Here is a 14,687-nt window from a genome sequence, read left to right as displayed (position 1 = left end):
AACCTCCTGAGTTTCCCTGCAGGGAATGGAGGAGACCCAGGGGTTTCCATGGGCCCCATGTGGGTAGGCATAGATGTCCACCTTCCAGGAAGCCATTTGCAAGGCAAAAATTCACACATTACAAAGCTACGGCATGGACTTCCTGACATAAGTAAAATCGGGTACAGCTAAATTCAAGAGCCATAATTGTGCCAAGTTGTTTGGTATAACTTAAATAAATGCAAGCAGACTTGCCATTCACTCCTGGTTGAAACAAGCCAAGGAAAGAAACGAAGCATCAGCTCCTCAGCGATCTCAAACGGGGGTTGTGTCAGCCCTTGGGAGTTGAGAATTGGGACCTGGATGAGGCAAAAGGAGAAAATCTTCAGAAGGGGCCATGTCTGCACTGGAATTGTTTAAACTGAAGCTGACACGGAAATGACAAAATTGGACTAAGGAAAAAGAAAAGGATGAAACTGACTAGACCAAGCTGAATACCATTAGGCTCAGCCTGGTCACAAATCCACCCTTATAGATTTTAACTATTTTTAAAATGTCATTAAAAACACCAGCTTTGAACACACCGGAGACCACCATCATGTTAACTTCCATTCTTTCCATTAAGGTTTCTTCAGTCTTTTTTTTTCTTTCAGTGAAGAAGATTAGCCCTGAGCTAACATCTGTGCCAATCTGCCTCTATATTGTATGTGGGATGCCTGGCACAGCATGGCTGACAAGCAGTGTAGGTCTGCTCTGGGGATCCAGGCCTATGAACCAGGGCCACCGATGTGGAGTGCACCAAACTTAACCACTACACCATGGGGCTGGCCCCAGGTTTCTTCAATTTTATGCAGATCTTGAACTATAGTGCTTTTTTGCCACCTCTAGCATATATATAATACGCTGAATATATAGTAATTCTGCGCTAGTCTTTGTTCTTTTTTTTTTTTTTTTTTAAAGATTTTATTTTTTCCTTTTTCTCCCCAAAGCCCCACGGTACATAGTTGTGTATTCTTCGTTGTGGGTTCTTCTAGTTGTGGCATGTGGGACGCTGCCTCAGCGTGGTCTGATGAGCAGTGCCATGTCCGCGCCCAGGATTCGAACTAACGAAACACTGGGCTGCCTGCAGCGGAGCGCGCGGACTTAACCACTCGGCCACGGGGCCAGCCCCAAGTCTTTGTTCTTTTTTAAATTCAGACTTGCCCAGGGCCTCTCCCATGAAATTACACGGGGGAGTAGACTCACCCTAGCACATGGTGGTCAAACCCATTAAATGCCAGATGAAGCTCAGATGCTCCTGCTCCGTGCTTGCCCTTGTCAGACAGCCGCCGAGAGCTGTGCCGCGAACAAGCAGTACAAGTCACGATCATTATTCAAACTTAAGGCTTACGGTAAGCGTAGGATACTTTTTGTTTAAATTAAAGAATTTTTTCTGGGCTGGCCCCATGGCTGGGTGGTTAAGTTCACGTGCTCCGCTTTGGCGGCCCAGGGTTTCGCCAGTTCGAATCCTGGGCACAGACATGGCACCATTCATCAGGCCATGCTGAGACGGCATCCCACATGCCACGACTGGAAGGACCCACACTAAAAATACACAACTATGTACTGGGGGGCTTTGGGGAGAAAAAGGAAAAGTAAAATCTTTAAAAAAAAAAATTTTCTAGCGAGATGATGTAATGACCTTTAAAAGTAGACATGAATTATTGGTGAAAAAATTAAATTTCATGAGAAAATATGATGATAAGTAAAATAAGATTGTGCCTCATGATAAAAAGTGCCAATCTGGCACTGAGTGATATTCAATTAATGGTCAGCCACACCAGTGTAATGACAACCTACGAAATGAAAGTAAGGCCTGTAAGTTTCACTTGAAATCTTTTGGAGGCAAGAAAGTACACTGAGGACTATCTGTCACCAAGTCTCATTTTAGTGTGACCCAAACTGCTCAACTTCTTGTATTTCATGCAGTAAAATCTTACAATCTTAAGCCTCCTAAATTACATGATTTTGCAGCAAAACACGAACGTTTCAAAAGAAAGGAACTCAGATGTTCTGGCCTAAGTGAACTACTTAGTGTCATCGATAAAAATTTTATGTGAACAAAATTTAAATCCTACAATGAAAGCTCCTTAACGGGACCACACAAAGTAACAAGTGAGGAAAAGACAAATTCTATCAGAAGGAGCTTATTAAAGTGTGGGATACGTTAAATAAACAGACATCAACAAAAATATAATAACCCTCATTTTCTGCTGGCATTTCAGGTAAGACAAGTGCAAGTCACTTAGCATCCTTGGCCTGAGGAAAGTAAGTGCCAGGTATGTGCTTAGGTATTGAGATAAAACATCCCCAAATATTTCCAAATATCTTTGAGGACCCGTACCATGCTGATGAGCATCCCTGATCTAACCCCAAAATACACATTCAAAATACATATGTGGTGAATTCCTTTAAAGCTTAGGTTTATGATTCCGCTGAATTTTCATTCATGTGGATCTGCTGATCTCCATGTTTTGCTTGTTTTTATATAGAGTCACACAAATGAACACAAGGAAGATTTATTAGATAAAACACAACTGGAGAAAAAAATTAAGTTTTTAGATTAGATTATGATACACCATTGAACAGACGTCAAAAATGTAGCCGTGTCTATTCTGACGATACGAAGAGTTGCTCAGATAAAAGCAGTTGCTGAAACATGTTTGTGGTCATTCTCTGCGGGCTAACTGGTTGTCTACGTAGCACTTTGAAAGAAGTTGGCCAAAGCCATAAAAACTGTCAAATTTATTAAGGCACAGTCTTTAAACTGGGGCCTTTTCAGAGTTATTTTAATGATAAGGGTAGTAAGTTCCAGAATGTATGCTTTTCCATTGAAGTTTTTAGTAGTTCCAAGACGAGGTTCTGGTACAAGATTAAAATATAAATAACTTTTGTGTTTTTAAAAAACTCCATTAATTAAACATGTCTCAAATGTAACTTAGTTATACCAGCTGGAGCAACTAGATGCGATGTTTAACCAGCTGAATGGGCTCATTTCGGCAGTTCACGGTCCCCACATTACTGCTCACAACAGCACAGAAAGTGTCAGCAACAGAACTGAAACCAAATTTGGACTCAAAATACAAAATAATACTATTTTCACTCTTTGTAAATGTTGGGAAATGTCAGACAGAATATGCCACTAACAAGATGCTGTCAAATGGTACCGTTGAGTAATTCAGGTATTATGACATTTGAAAACACAGTGTCAGCCAAATATAATGATGATTTAAGCTTCTTCAGGAGTCCACTTATCAACTCCTTTTAAAAAGTGAACCCTGGCCTGGTGGCATAGTGGTTAAGTTTGCGTGCTCCACTTTGGCAGCCCAGGGTTCCCAGGTTGGGATCCCGGGCAGGGACCTACACACCACTCATCAAGCCATGCTATGGCAGTGTCCCACATACAAAACAGAGGAAGATTGATGCAGATTTTGCCTCAGCGACAACCTTCCTCAAGGAAAAACAGGAAGATTGGCAACAGCTGTTAGCTCAGGGCCACTCTTCCTCACCAAAAAAAAAAGTGAACTCTCTCCAGTAAGGAAGGTGAGTCTTTTTGGGGATATTGTCAGTGATTTAACATTGATATGTAAATTTCCTAATGTGGCTCTTTCAGACCTCCAGACCAGTTCAATTAGAGATTGAGATTGAGATTGCAAAGTGACATGTTTAAGGTTTTTTTTAAAAAAGGCCATCATTTATAATTACTTATCAATGTGGACCAGGATTTTTCTCTGTACTGTGCTACCAAACAAAATACAAAATAAATTAGATACTGCTGTTAATATAACACTACAACTGTCATCTATAACTCTTACTATTGGATTGTGTTGAAATCCTGACCCCTAGTTTCTGTGAATAGTTTTTGCAGAGGTAATCAAGTAAAGATGAGGTCGTACTCTTTATGGGTGGGCCCTTAACCCAATGACTGCTATCCTTATAAGAAGAGAAAACAGAGACACAGGGAGGAGAACACAGTGTGAAGATACAGAGACACACCTAGAGGGAGGACAGGCATAGGAAGAGGAGGCAAATGGGAGTTGGGTGGCCACAAGCCAAGGAATGCTTGATGCTACCAGAAACTGCAAGAGGCCAGGAAGTCTCCTCCCTCCCGTAGAGACTTTGCTGGGAGCATCACCCTGCTGACATTTTGACCTTGGACTTGGAACCTCCAGAACTGCAAGAGGATAAATTTCTTTGTTTAAAGCCACCAGTTAGTGGTAGTTTGTTATGGCAAACCTAGGAAACTAATACCACTCCCATTTCAATTGTTTATGAGCCCAAAATGGCCTCTGTGCTCATTGCCTAACTTTTTAAGAAAGGTTATAATTTAGAATTCATAAATTATCTAATAAAATAAAGCGTTCACCTATATTATATAATAGAGTTTATGTAAGATTACATTTGAAAAGAGGACACTGCAGTGAAAAACACAAAATCGAAAAGGAAAGTGAAGCCAGGCACCTGAGGGTTACTGTAAATATTCCAGAAGAACATGATTACCCTTCATCCTTGTTCCCAGCACAGACACAGATGAAAAGAAGTTAATCTTGTTAATTTGCTGTTTGCTTGTTTAACCTGAGGGGTGACTCAGCTCACAAGGATTTATGAACTTGTTTTGCAGAAGAAAAAGAATGCCTTCGAGGAAGTTACCATCACCAGATAACCAGGCCCCAGCTGCCTTTGATGCTCAGAAATCAGATTGCCCAAGGGCTTATCTGGAGTGAAAGAAACATGATTTCCTCTTTGTTTCTCTGAAACTCCTCCTCCGAAGCCCCTTAGCTCTATAAAACTCCCTCCTTTCTTCTCTTGTGAAGGTGGATCTGAGAGAACCTATCCTCGGTCTTCTGTTTTGGCTAATTCAAATAAACCTTTCTCCATCTCCATGGTTGGCTTATTGTGCATCAGGCACACCAACTTGAGATTAAGAGGTATCAAAAATTTAAATTAACTGCCTCAGTTCAACCACATCATTTTACTGACCAGTTCACCAAGGTCTAGAGGCAGAGAAAATGACACTCAGGATAACAAAGCAAATTTACGGTAGACATTGAGCCAAGACATTTACGTCTCTTGATTCTAACCCAGTATTTTCTTCCTGCCCCTCTGGGGGGAGGCTTCACTCTCCAGGGCTGGAAGCCAAGAAAGATTTGAAAAAGACAGCCTTTCCCATATTGGAATGTTTAAATAGTGTGGTTCCCACACAATGCTCTCAAGAGATTGCCTTTCATATTTAAATAAATATACATTCTTTACCCTAGACAGGTCTTGGATTTGTCATAAATCTAAAAAGAATTCTCATATATTTAGGTAGGGGGATAAATTCTGCCCTTTATGACGGAAAAGCCTACAAACTTCAACTAAAGTTGTGTTCTATTAAGTCAGAAAAAAAAAAAAGGATTTTTGATGGCTACCATTTGCCATATGAACGAAATAATGACTTTTTTCACTCTAGGATATTACTTAGTAAAAAGATAGAAAAAAGTAGTTCACATGCCCATTTCTCCTATCATGCTTGTGTCGCTGAGGGAGGTAAATTTTAATGGTTATTTGGGTCCTTATTCAGAATGATAAAAGCCCTAATACTGTGTTTTGGACATTCTTTGGATGTTTGATCCAGCTTAATTTCTTGGCTGGGTTCTTGCCTTTATTGAATTCTCTCCAAAGGTTTGGGTCAAAAGGGCCTTGCTAACGACAGGCAGCCATCTCTGCAAACAGAGAAAGACTCAAACTGGGAAAAGGATGCCGAGGCAGCGAAGCCTTTCTTCTTTCTACAAATCATCAGTGATATGGAAGGTCAAGCAAGCACGCCAGAGATGGAAACAGTGTGTTTCCATTTTAAAGAGGAATGTTAACAGGATGGGAAAATCTTGCAAATATGAAGACGGGTGGAGCTTGACTGAGGCCCAGCCATTGAAGGCTGAAAGTGTCTGAGCTTCCAACAGCATCAAGGCAGCCTGAGCAAAACAGTGCAAATGAGGCCGCTAGTTAAGACAAATGTAGGGAGTCAAATGCGATAAGGGCAAAAAGTTCAGTCTTTGCTTATGAGAGGCATTGGTGGGTTACTCCCACCCCAGAGTAACGTCACCTCATTTTTTCAAATGTGCCGTCTCTAGGCAGATCTAGAAGTTGCCATAAATCATAAAATCATCTCCACCACCTGGAAGCTATCCCAATTAGGCAGAAAAGCCATCTTTGATACCGTTTGGCTGTATAAAAGAAGAGCTTCAAGGCCTGAGTTCGTGCTTTTAGAGAGGCTTTGCCAACTCCGTGTGAAGGCTAGGGAGACTGCCAATGAACACAATTTTACATTGTTTCCTTCTTCCTTCGAGCTTTCAGGAAAAGCTTGCCGCCAGATTTGTTTAAAAGGATTCCACCCCACGTGAGGGATTTCTCGGCATGAAGAACCTTTCCTTTCACGTTACATGAAGAGCATGTGCACCACATTTCTTCAAATGGCAAGTTCTCCTCTCACAAACAGAAAGCAAGCTCGTGGGACCTATGGCAATCTTAAACAAAGCTGCATTCGGGTATCGCAATTCCCTAGCTTTAGGAACCTTGAATAATATTTACCTCAACCATCTTCATGGCTTCCCCTGAATTAGTCAATATTTTGGGGGTTTTTTTAGGTAATAAGGAAACAATATTCTTTGCTTCTTTGTGCTAAGATCAAGTGGTCTTTCTTGCAGCATTGGAAAATATGACTATGACACTGAAAACTGTGTTTACTGCTCAGCAAACACGTGTGCCCCAATACTCAGCAGTGGAACTCAGAGGCACTTTATTACGTCAGTTGCCTGCAGCTGGAGTCTCTATTTCCAGGCAAACGAGAAGGCGGAGACATAGGGCAGGACCTCAGGCAGCATTCTGTTGACTGCGAATGGTGATTTGCGATCAGTAATAAAAATTATCTCACCCCACTCCACAGAGCTGCATGCAGGGCGGTGTTCTCTTTCTATTCACCTAGCTAATGAAATGCGCTGAGATCCAGAGAAATCACTGGCCATCTCACAGCCATGCAGACACATCCTCCCTTTCCTGCTCTTCACCTGAAATCATTACTGGGCATTTGAGGTCAAACAAAAGATTTGACGCAAAACACTGAGAAATGTGGTTCCCCCGGGATTTTTCAGACTCAGTGTTTTGAAATTCATTTTACTCCTCCACAAAAAGATTGTGAGGCAAATGGCAAATGGGAGGCAAATCTGAGGCAAAAGTGGTGGGACACACTTCCATTTATTAAATCTGGTATGGACAGAGAAGCGTTAACATTTTTATTTAGGAATTTCTGCCTTCTCCTCTCACCTTTTTCCAGGAGAAGGCTTAGCCCTGCACATGAGTAACCAGGTCATGTTTCCCTTTGTCTATGTACACCAAAAATGAGCTTTCAGATTATCAAAGATTTCAAAGTACAAGATTTTACACGCTTTATTTTTTGGACAGAAGTGGTAGGAAGATAGAGGGCTTGTCAGATGCAACTGGGCTCAAATCGTGGCTCACTCTTACACTCACTGAGTTATCACAGGCCTGCTACCCAAACTCCAGTGGCTTCTCTGTAAAATGGAACTAACACCCCCTTCCTTTCAAGGTTATTGTGAGAATTAGAAATGATGCCTTATGTAAAGTGCCTGACAGTCTATCATTCTTACATTATTCTCGTTATTGCTATTATTGCCAAAACTACTAATGCCTAATAAAAATTACATGCCTCATAGATATTTGTTTTGTGGATGAATGAATGAATGAATATTTACAAATGGTTTTCATTAGATCCCCTCAGTTGCCTGTGATGTAGTTAATATGCTAAAGCCATGCCTCTCAAACCTTAAGGGACAAACCAGTCACCCAGGAATCTTGTTAAAATGCACATTCTGGGTCAGGAATTCTGAAGTGGAGTCTGAAATTCTGCATTTCCAACAAGTTCCCAATCCATATTGACACTTTACCTAAATTCCTAGATAATTCTGTTAGGAATTTGACCAGTTCTTTAGATATTCACATGTAATCCATCCAAATAAAAACCGAACACCACTTAGACACAATCGGGTTTTCCCATCACTGCAACCAACCAATAAGACTCTCAACAGTACTATTTTCTTTGCTCATGTGATCAGGGAGTTGAGTTCCAATTACCTCATCAATGAACTTACCACATGCAACGAGCTAAGAATCAAATTGTGGCCCTTGCTTCTTAACAAGAGCTGGGTCACACCTATGTCTAGCTTTGTCTTCTACGTCAGAAAATATCTGCCATTGAGGATATGAACAGACATTTTTCCAAAGAAGTTATACAGATGGGCAATAAACACATGAAAAGGTGTTCAACATCACTAATCATCAGGGAAATGCAAATCAAAACTACACTAAGATACCACCTTATGCCTGTTAAAATGGCTATGATCACTAAGACTAAAAATAACAAATGTTGGAGAGGGTGTGGAGAGAAGGGAACCCTCATACACTGCTGGTGGGAATGCAAACTGGTGCAGCCACTATGGAAAACAGTACAGAGATTCCTCAAAAAACTAAAAATAGAAATACCCATATGACCCAGCTATCCCACTACTGGGTATCTACCCAAACAATCTGAAGTCAACAATCCAAAGTAACACACGCACCCCTATGTTCATTGCAGCACTGTTTACAATAGCCAAGACATGGAAACAATCCAAGTGCCCACTGACTGATGATTGGATAAAGAAGATGTGGTATATGTATACAATTGAATACTACTCAGCCAGAAAAAATGACAAATTCATACCATTTGCCATGACATGGAAGGATCTGGAGGGAATTATGCCAAGCGAAATAAGCCAGTCTGAGAAAGACAAACACCAGATGATTTCACTCATATATGGAATATAAACAAATACATGGACAAAGAAAATAGTTCAGTGGTTACCAGGGGAAGGGGGGTGGGGGGTGGGCACGGGGGTGAAGGGGAGTGCTTACATGGTCACAGGCAAGAAATAATGTACAACTGAAATCTCACATTGATGTAAACTATTATTAACGCAATAAAAAAATATTCAAAAAAAAAAATATCTGCCATCGTTTGTGGTAACTAGAAACTGAGTTTTGAATGTCTCTATAACAAAAGCCAAGAATACACATGAAAATCACATTTATTTTCAACTCCATTTCAGTTTGTTTTGTGTCCATTAGGTGCCAGGCAACACAAGCACCTCAAAGGCGAGTAGAGAGGAAGAGAGACATAGTATTCTTGGCTCCATGGAGCTTACACTGTAGTGAAGAAGACTCGATGACACAGAGGGACACAAACGTGATTGGTACCTTGGTGCCACAGGACCCTAATCTAAAACAGGGGAGCCTATCTGAGATAGAGGGGCACCAAGGAAGGCTGCACTGAGGAAGTGATGCTCAAGCCAAGATCAGAGGGATAAATGATCGAGACCAGGAATCTAGGAGGAAAGGTATGGAGGATGCTCCAGGTAGAAGGAACGGCATGCTTAAAGACACTGAAGCAAAAGAGGGCAGGGGGTGCAGGAAGAACAGAAATAAGTCCAATACAGCTTCTCCCCACCAACTAAATATTCACATAGGGAGGACAAAAGGGTGGAGAAGCAAGAATACCCACATAACACATATGCCAAGATCTTTAATAAGCTTTTAACATGTCGAGATTTTTAGTAAGCTTTCGTTTAGAAGTGCTTATTAGCTATATACGGCACATTGTAAGTGCTATAAAAGTAAGGGCTAGAAAAGTGCAAATAAGTAAATAAATAAATACCCAAATACACAAATGCATTGCTGGCACTTGAGATCACCTGGCAGATGAACACGACAGGGAGTCTCTTCATCCAAAGATAGAGGAAAAAAACAAAGAGACCAGAATAATCTGGTTTCACTATAAGGCTGGAAATTAGTGACTATGTTATATTTGGGGGAGTGGGATTTTTTTTTTAATTGGAGAGAGAGAGTGAGAGAGAGTAACTAATCATTGAAAAATAATACTTCGAAAACACGGCGCTTTGCAAAGCATTGTTTGAAAAGCAGTCTTTCATTTGACTCCCACAGGTTTTAATTATAAAAAGGTGAGTAGGTATGAATTTGCTTCATGATGCTCAGTAATAACACTTAATGTTACATTTTTTAAATTTTAATAAAATTAATTTGGTTTTGGTCCCAACCAGCCTTCACCCAGGAGGAGTAATAGAAAATTCAGTGTAACATGGTTTAGAAGGAAGGGGGTTCTCCCTCCTGTTCTTTAGGGGAAGTTCTTCCATCTATTTGCACAAGATCAGACAAGAATTCTGAGAGACAGTATAGTACTTAGGAAAATGAAGGGAGGGGCTTTATTCTTTGGTGGTTGCCACAGTTACCATGGTTCTTTCTACACCTGAAAATGCTAACAAGGACTGGTCACCATCACTTCAAGGTGGCTCTGAGATACAACCCCAGCTGGCCTTTCCTCTTACCTCAGGCTAAACTAAAGAGATCTTCGCTAACCATCTCAACACCAAGGCCCTCAACGTCCAGTCTCCATAGGCTTCCTGCCGTCACCTTCATACACGTAGTCATGGGTGGGGCAAGCCAATGGATAGGAGTCTCCACACTCTTCCTAACATCAAGGGAGTTTCTTCCTAGAATCAGCCTTCAACCAACCCTGCCTCCATCCTCTTATTCTCTGAGTCACCCAATCCGATCCCTAGCAAAGAGCCGGAAATAGAAAAGCCAACACTTTCCCCACTGGGGCTGGGAGGTAAAAGCAGATTGTAGAACCACTCAGACCTTTAAGAAACAACACTCATCTTCCAGGGTAGGAGTGGTAATAGGAGATACTCTATGCTTCCTGGGTAAACACAGAGCAGCAAAATTAGAACCCCAAATATCAGTGACTTTTTTCTTAATAATGCTTAATGCTGTGATAGAAGCATTTACAAAAATCTCTCTACAAAAAAATTTCTCTACAAACCAAGAACTATTTCCACAAACATGCAGTCACATGCGAGTTCATCATAAACATTAACTCGTTTTCATCCCCTCTCCATCTCAGCTGTCCGTGGCTGTTTGTATTCATTCTTCACATTCAGGCCACATTGGAGCAGATTAAATTAATCCTTTGCGACTTCTCTCCAACTCCCTTCTGGAGTCCTGTTTTGATAGAGGGATCTCATTTCTCCCTAACTAATCCTAGGCTGTCTTCATCTCTTATATCCTCCATGGATGGTGGAGGGGAAGTCTCCTGTCTAAATCATCAAGGGTGACTCACCATCCCATCCCACTCCACAGCGCCCTCGTCCCCACACACACAGACACACAACAGAAACCGCCACTACTGTCACTCTCCAGAGCAACAGCAACTTAGGCTAAGAAGGATATTCAGGTCAGTCTAAATTGTCACATTGCTGGAACCAAAATTCTCTTTCTCTGTTTACTGCCTTAACTGATACGTGTGACCCATTTACTCAGGGGAAGTGGGACCCCCCCATATTTCTAAAGAAGTAAGCACTGGGGCCAGCCCCATAGCTGAATGGTTAAGTTCGGGCGCTCCACTGCAGGCGGCCCAGGGTTTTGTCGGTTCGAATCCTGGGCGCGGACATGGCACCGCTCATCAGGCCATGCTGAGGCGGCATCCCACATATCACAACTAGAAGGACCCACAACGAAAAATACACAACTATGTACCCGGGGGGCTTTGGGAGAAAAAGGAAAAAATAAAATGTTTAAAAAAAAAAAAAAGAAGTAAGCACTGAGGCAGGAGATCAAAATCCAAAATCCTATACGATGAAATACTTAGAACTGTGGAAGGAGAAGAACTGAAACATAGGTACTTCAAAACCACAAACGTTGATGCCAAGAGATGGGAGCTTTGATTAACCAGAAATAAAAAGATTTTTGAGAAGAGAGTGGCTTTTCTCACCAAGATGGGCAATTTTACAAAAACTTCTAGGGATAGACAGCTTTAAAGAAAGGGACTGGGTCCTCCTGGCCCGTGTGAGAGGAAGACTGGTTTCTCCTGGTTAGCTCTCACACTCAATCTCTCCTAATTTCCACACTCTCTCCACCAGTAGCAGCTCAGGAAGTTGTTATAAGAGGGACTTAGGAGCAGCAATGTAATTGGTAGAGAGGCTAAAAGAATGATCTCAAGCTGAGTATGCATAGCAATTACACAATTTGTACTTAGATTGCATACTTAGATGTCAACTAAAATAACAAAGCCGTTGAAAGGTATTTTCACTTATACTTTACGTAAGTTTCAAAAAAGGTCCATTTCCCTTGTCAAATTCTTTTTTTTAATTTGAAGTCATTTTGGGGGTGAGGATAGATGGATTTTGAATAAGCTATTCCCACTTCACCTCCATCTTCAATCTCAGCAGGTGACCTCACCTCCAACTTCTAAGACAGAAGTGAACTCACCAATCAAGAACTTTAGTTTCCTCATCTGTAAAATGGGGCTAATAACATCACCACACAGGAGTGTTGTGAGGATTAAATGAGTTATAATACATAAAACTCTTAGATTAGTGAAGGGGATAATAAGCATTAAACGTTAGCTATTACAATTATTCTCTCTCAACTTCCTTCCGGCAAATGTATAAACCTGCCTACATCTGCACCCATCAATTTTCCTTTCCTCCTCCTGCCACAAGAAAAGTCATGTCACTCCTCCTATCGAAGCCACTGTGCTCTGGAGATCTCATCTTTTCCAGCCTCTACAAGAGGCTGCACGTCTACAGGACATGGAATTATCTATTATTTTCCCTCATTTCTCTGTCTTCAACCTTGTCCTCTCCATAGGCTCCTTCTCACCATGAGAAACCAAACTTTAGACTCATTTACATCTCCACACCAGTAAATCCACGTTATAAGATCTTTTTCACTTTTTAGACAGACTGTTGCTACTTACTAGTTATGGTCCAAAACAGAACTCATGATCTCCGCACCTCTCGTTCTCGGAGACCCTTGGTTCAATTTCTCCACAGGTCTGAAGCCTCCAACCTCCACCATTCACCATGAAATTAATAAATTTCTCCTATATTAGTCAGTAGCTCGAAACAATGAAGGTTTATTTCTTATGTAAATTATATATCCATTGCATGCCAGTGGGGCCTCTGTTCCATGTTTCCTCAGGCTGACAGAGAGGCGCCATCATCTGAAACCTGCTAGTCATAGCAGCAGTGGGAAAGAGAGAGACAGAGAAAGGGAAATTTTGCTCTGGTTCCTAAACGTTTCCATCTGAAAGTGTCGTTTCTACTCACATTTCACTAGCTAAAGCAAATCACATGGCTATACCTACATTCAAGGAGGCGTACAATTCATCATACACTCAGGAGGAGAGAAGCATAAACAATGATGACATAACCCATACGTCTACCAAACTGGAAAGAACGATGTGTAACCCTTATGCCTTCTACATCTCCTTGTGGCTGACAAACAGGACTGGTAAACTGCCACTGTTGTCTTTTGATCTTATCCAATTTTTACTAATATTTTCCTAAAGGACAAATCATTTACAACAAGGATGAAAACATAAGATGCTTGCAAAAGTCCTGTACGACATCTCTCTGTCCACAAAGTATGTTCACCTGCTACATAATATATATCTGAGGGAGAGCGTATTCTTCGAACCTGCCACCATGGCTCATCACCTCCACCCACAGGGAGACATGAAAGGTGTCAGAACCCCTCTTTATTTTTCAAAAAGGTGCATGTTGAGTCCAAAGTGTCTGCCCTCCAAAACCAAGTGAGCCATGCCAGACCAACGTTTCTACAGTGTTTGGACTTTCAAAGTAATTCTACCTTCAAAGATTAAAACAGAAAACTAATAAAATTGTTCTATGTAGGCAGTGGATCAGAAACAGCTAGAAAGGACAGGAGACATAATGGGACTAATAAACACACTTTTTTTAATATACAGTTTTTTGACTTTTGAATGATGTTAAGTTTTATATATTCAAAATAGTAAAATTAAATAAAAGTAGATTAAAAAAACCCAAACTGGAAATCATTTTTTTAAAATATGACTTACAATAGCATCAAAAAACATGAAATAGGGATAAATTTAAACATGTACATAATCTGGGACCAGCCCCATGGCTGAGTGGTTAAGTTTGCACACTTCACTGCAACAGACCGGGGTTTCACTAGTTCGAATCCTAGGCGTGGACATGGCACCGCTCATCAAGCCATGCTGAGGCAGCATCCTACATGCTACAACTAGAAGGACCCACAACTAAAAATATATGGCTATGTACCAGGGGGCTTTGGGGAGAAGAAGAATAAGTAAAAATAAAAAATAAGATCTTTAAACATGTACATAATCTAGCCAAAGAAAACTATAACTGAGGGATATTTAAAAACACCTAAAAAAATGAAGAGATATGACATACGCATGGATTGGAAGCCAATATGGTTAACTGGTCATTTTCCCCAAATTGATCCATAGATTCAAGACAAACCCAACCAAAATCCTAGCAAGTCTATCTGTAGAAACTAAAAAGCTGATTTTAAATGTAGATGGAAATGCAAAAAAACCAAACAAAACAAAAATGGAAAGAAAGAAAGAGCCAAAAACAATCTTGAAAAAGAAGAACAAAATTGGAGGACTTGCACCACCTGATTTGAGAACTTATTTTAAAGTTATAGTAATCAAGACAATGAGGTATTGGGATAGGGATAAGCCGAGAGATCAATGCAATAGAATAGAG

The 14,687-nt window shown here is 40.8% G+C and overlaps 1 protein-coding gene across 1 annotated transcript in view; it reads right to left on the bottom strand.

The window, feature by feature from the left end:
• Positions 1-233: 233 nt before the first annotated feature.
• AEBP2 (AE binding protein 2) overlaps positions 234-14,687 on the bottom strand; it is a 95,611-nt gene continuing 81,157 nt past the window's right edge. Inside the window, exon 9 of the mRNA XM_070620742.1 lies at positions 234-338. Within this exon, the coding sequence (XP_070476843.1) occupies positions 311-338 (28 nt within the window). The 3' untranslated portion in view covers positions 234-310. The remainder of the gene's footprint in view (positions 339-14,687) is intronic.

This window comes from Equus przewalskii, chromosome 5, assembly GCF_037783145.1.
Source record: "Equus przewalskii isolate Varuska chromosome 5, EquPr2, whole genome shotgun sequence".
Lineage (NCBI taxonomy): Eukaryota > Metazoa > Chordata > Mammalia > Perissodactyla > Equidae > Equus > Equus przewalskii.
Note: the sequence above shows the minus strand (reverse complement) of the source record. Positions and strands in the feature narration are given on the sequence as shown.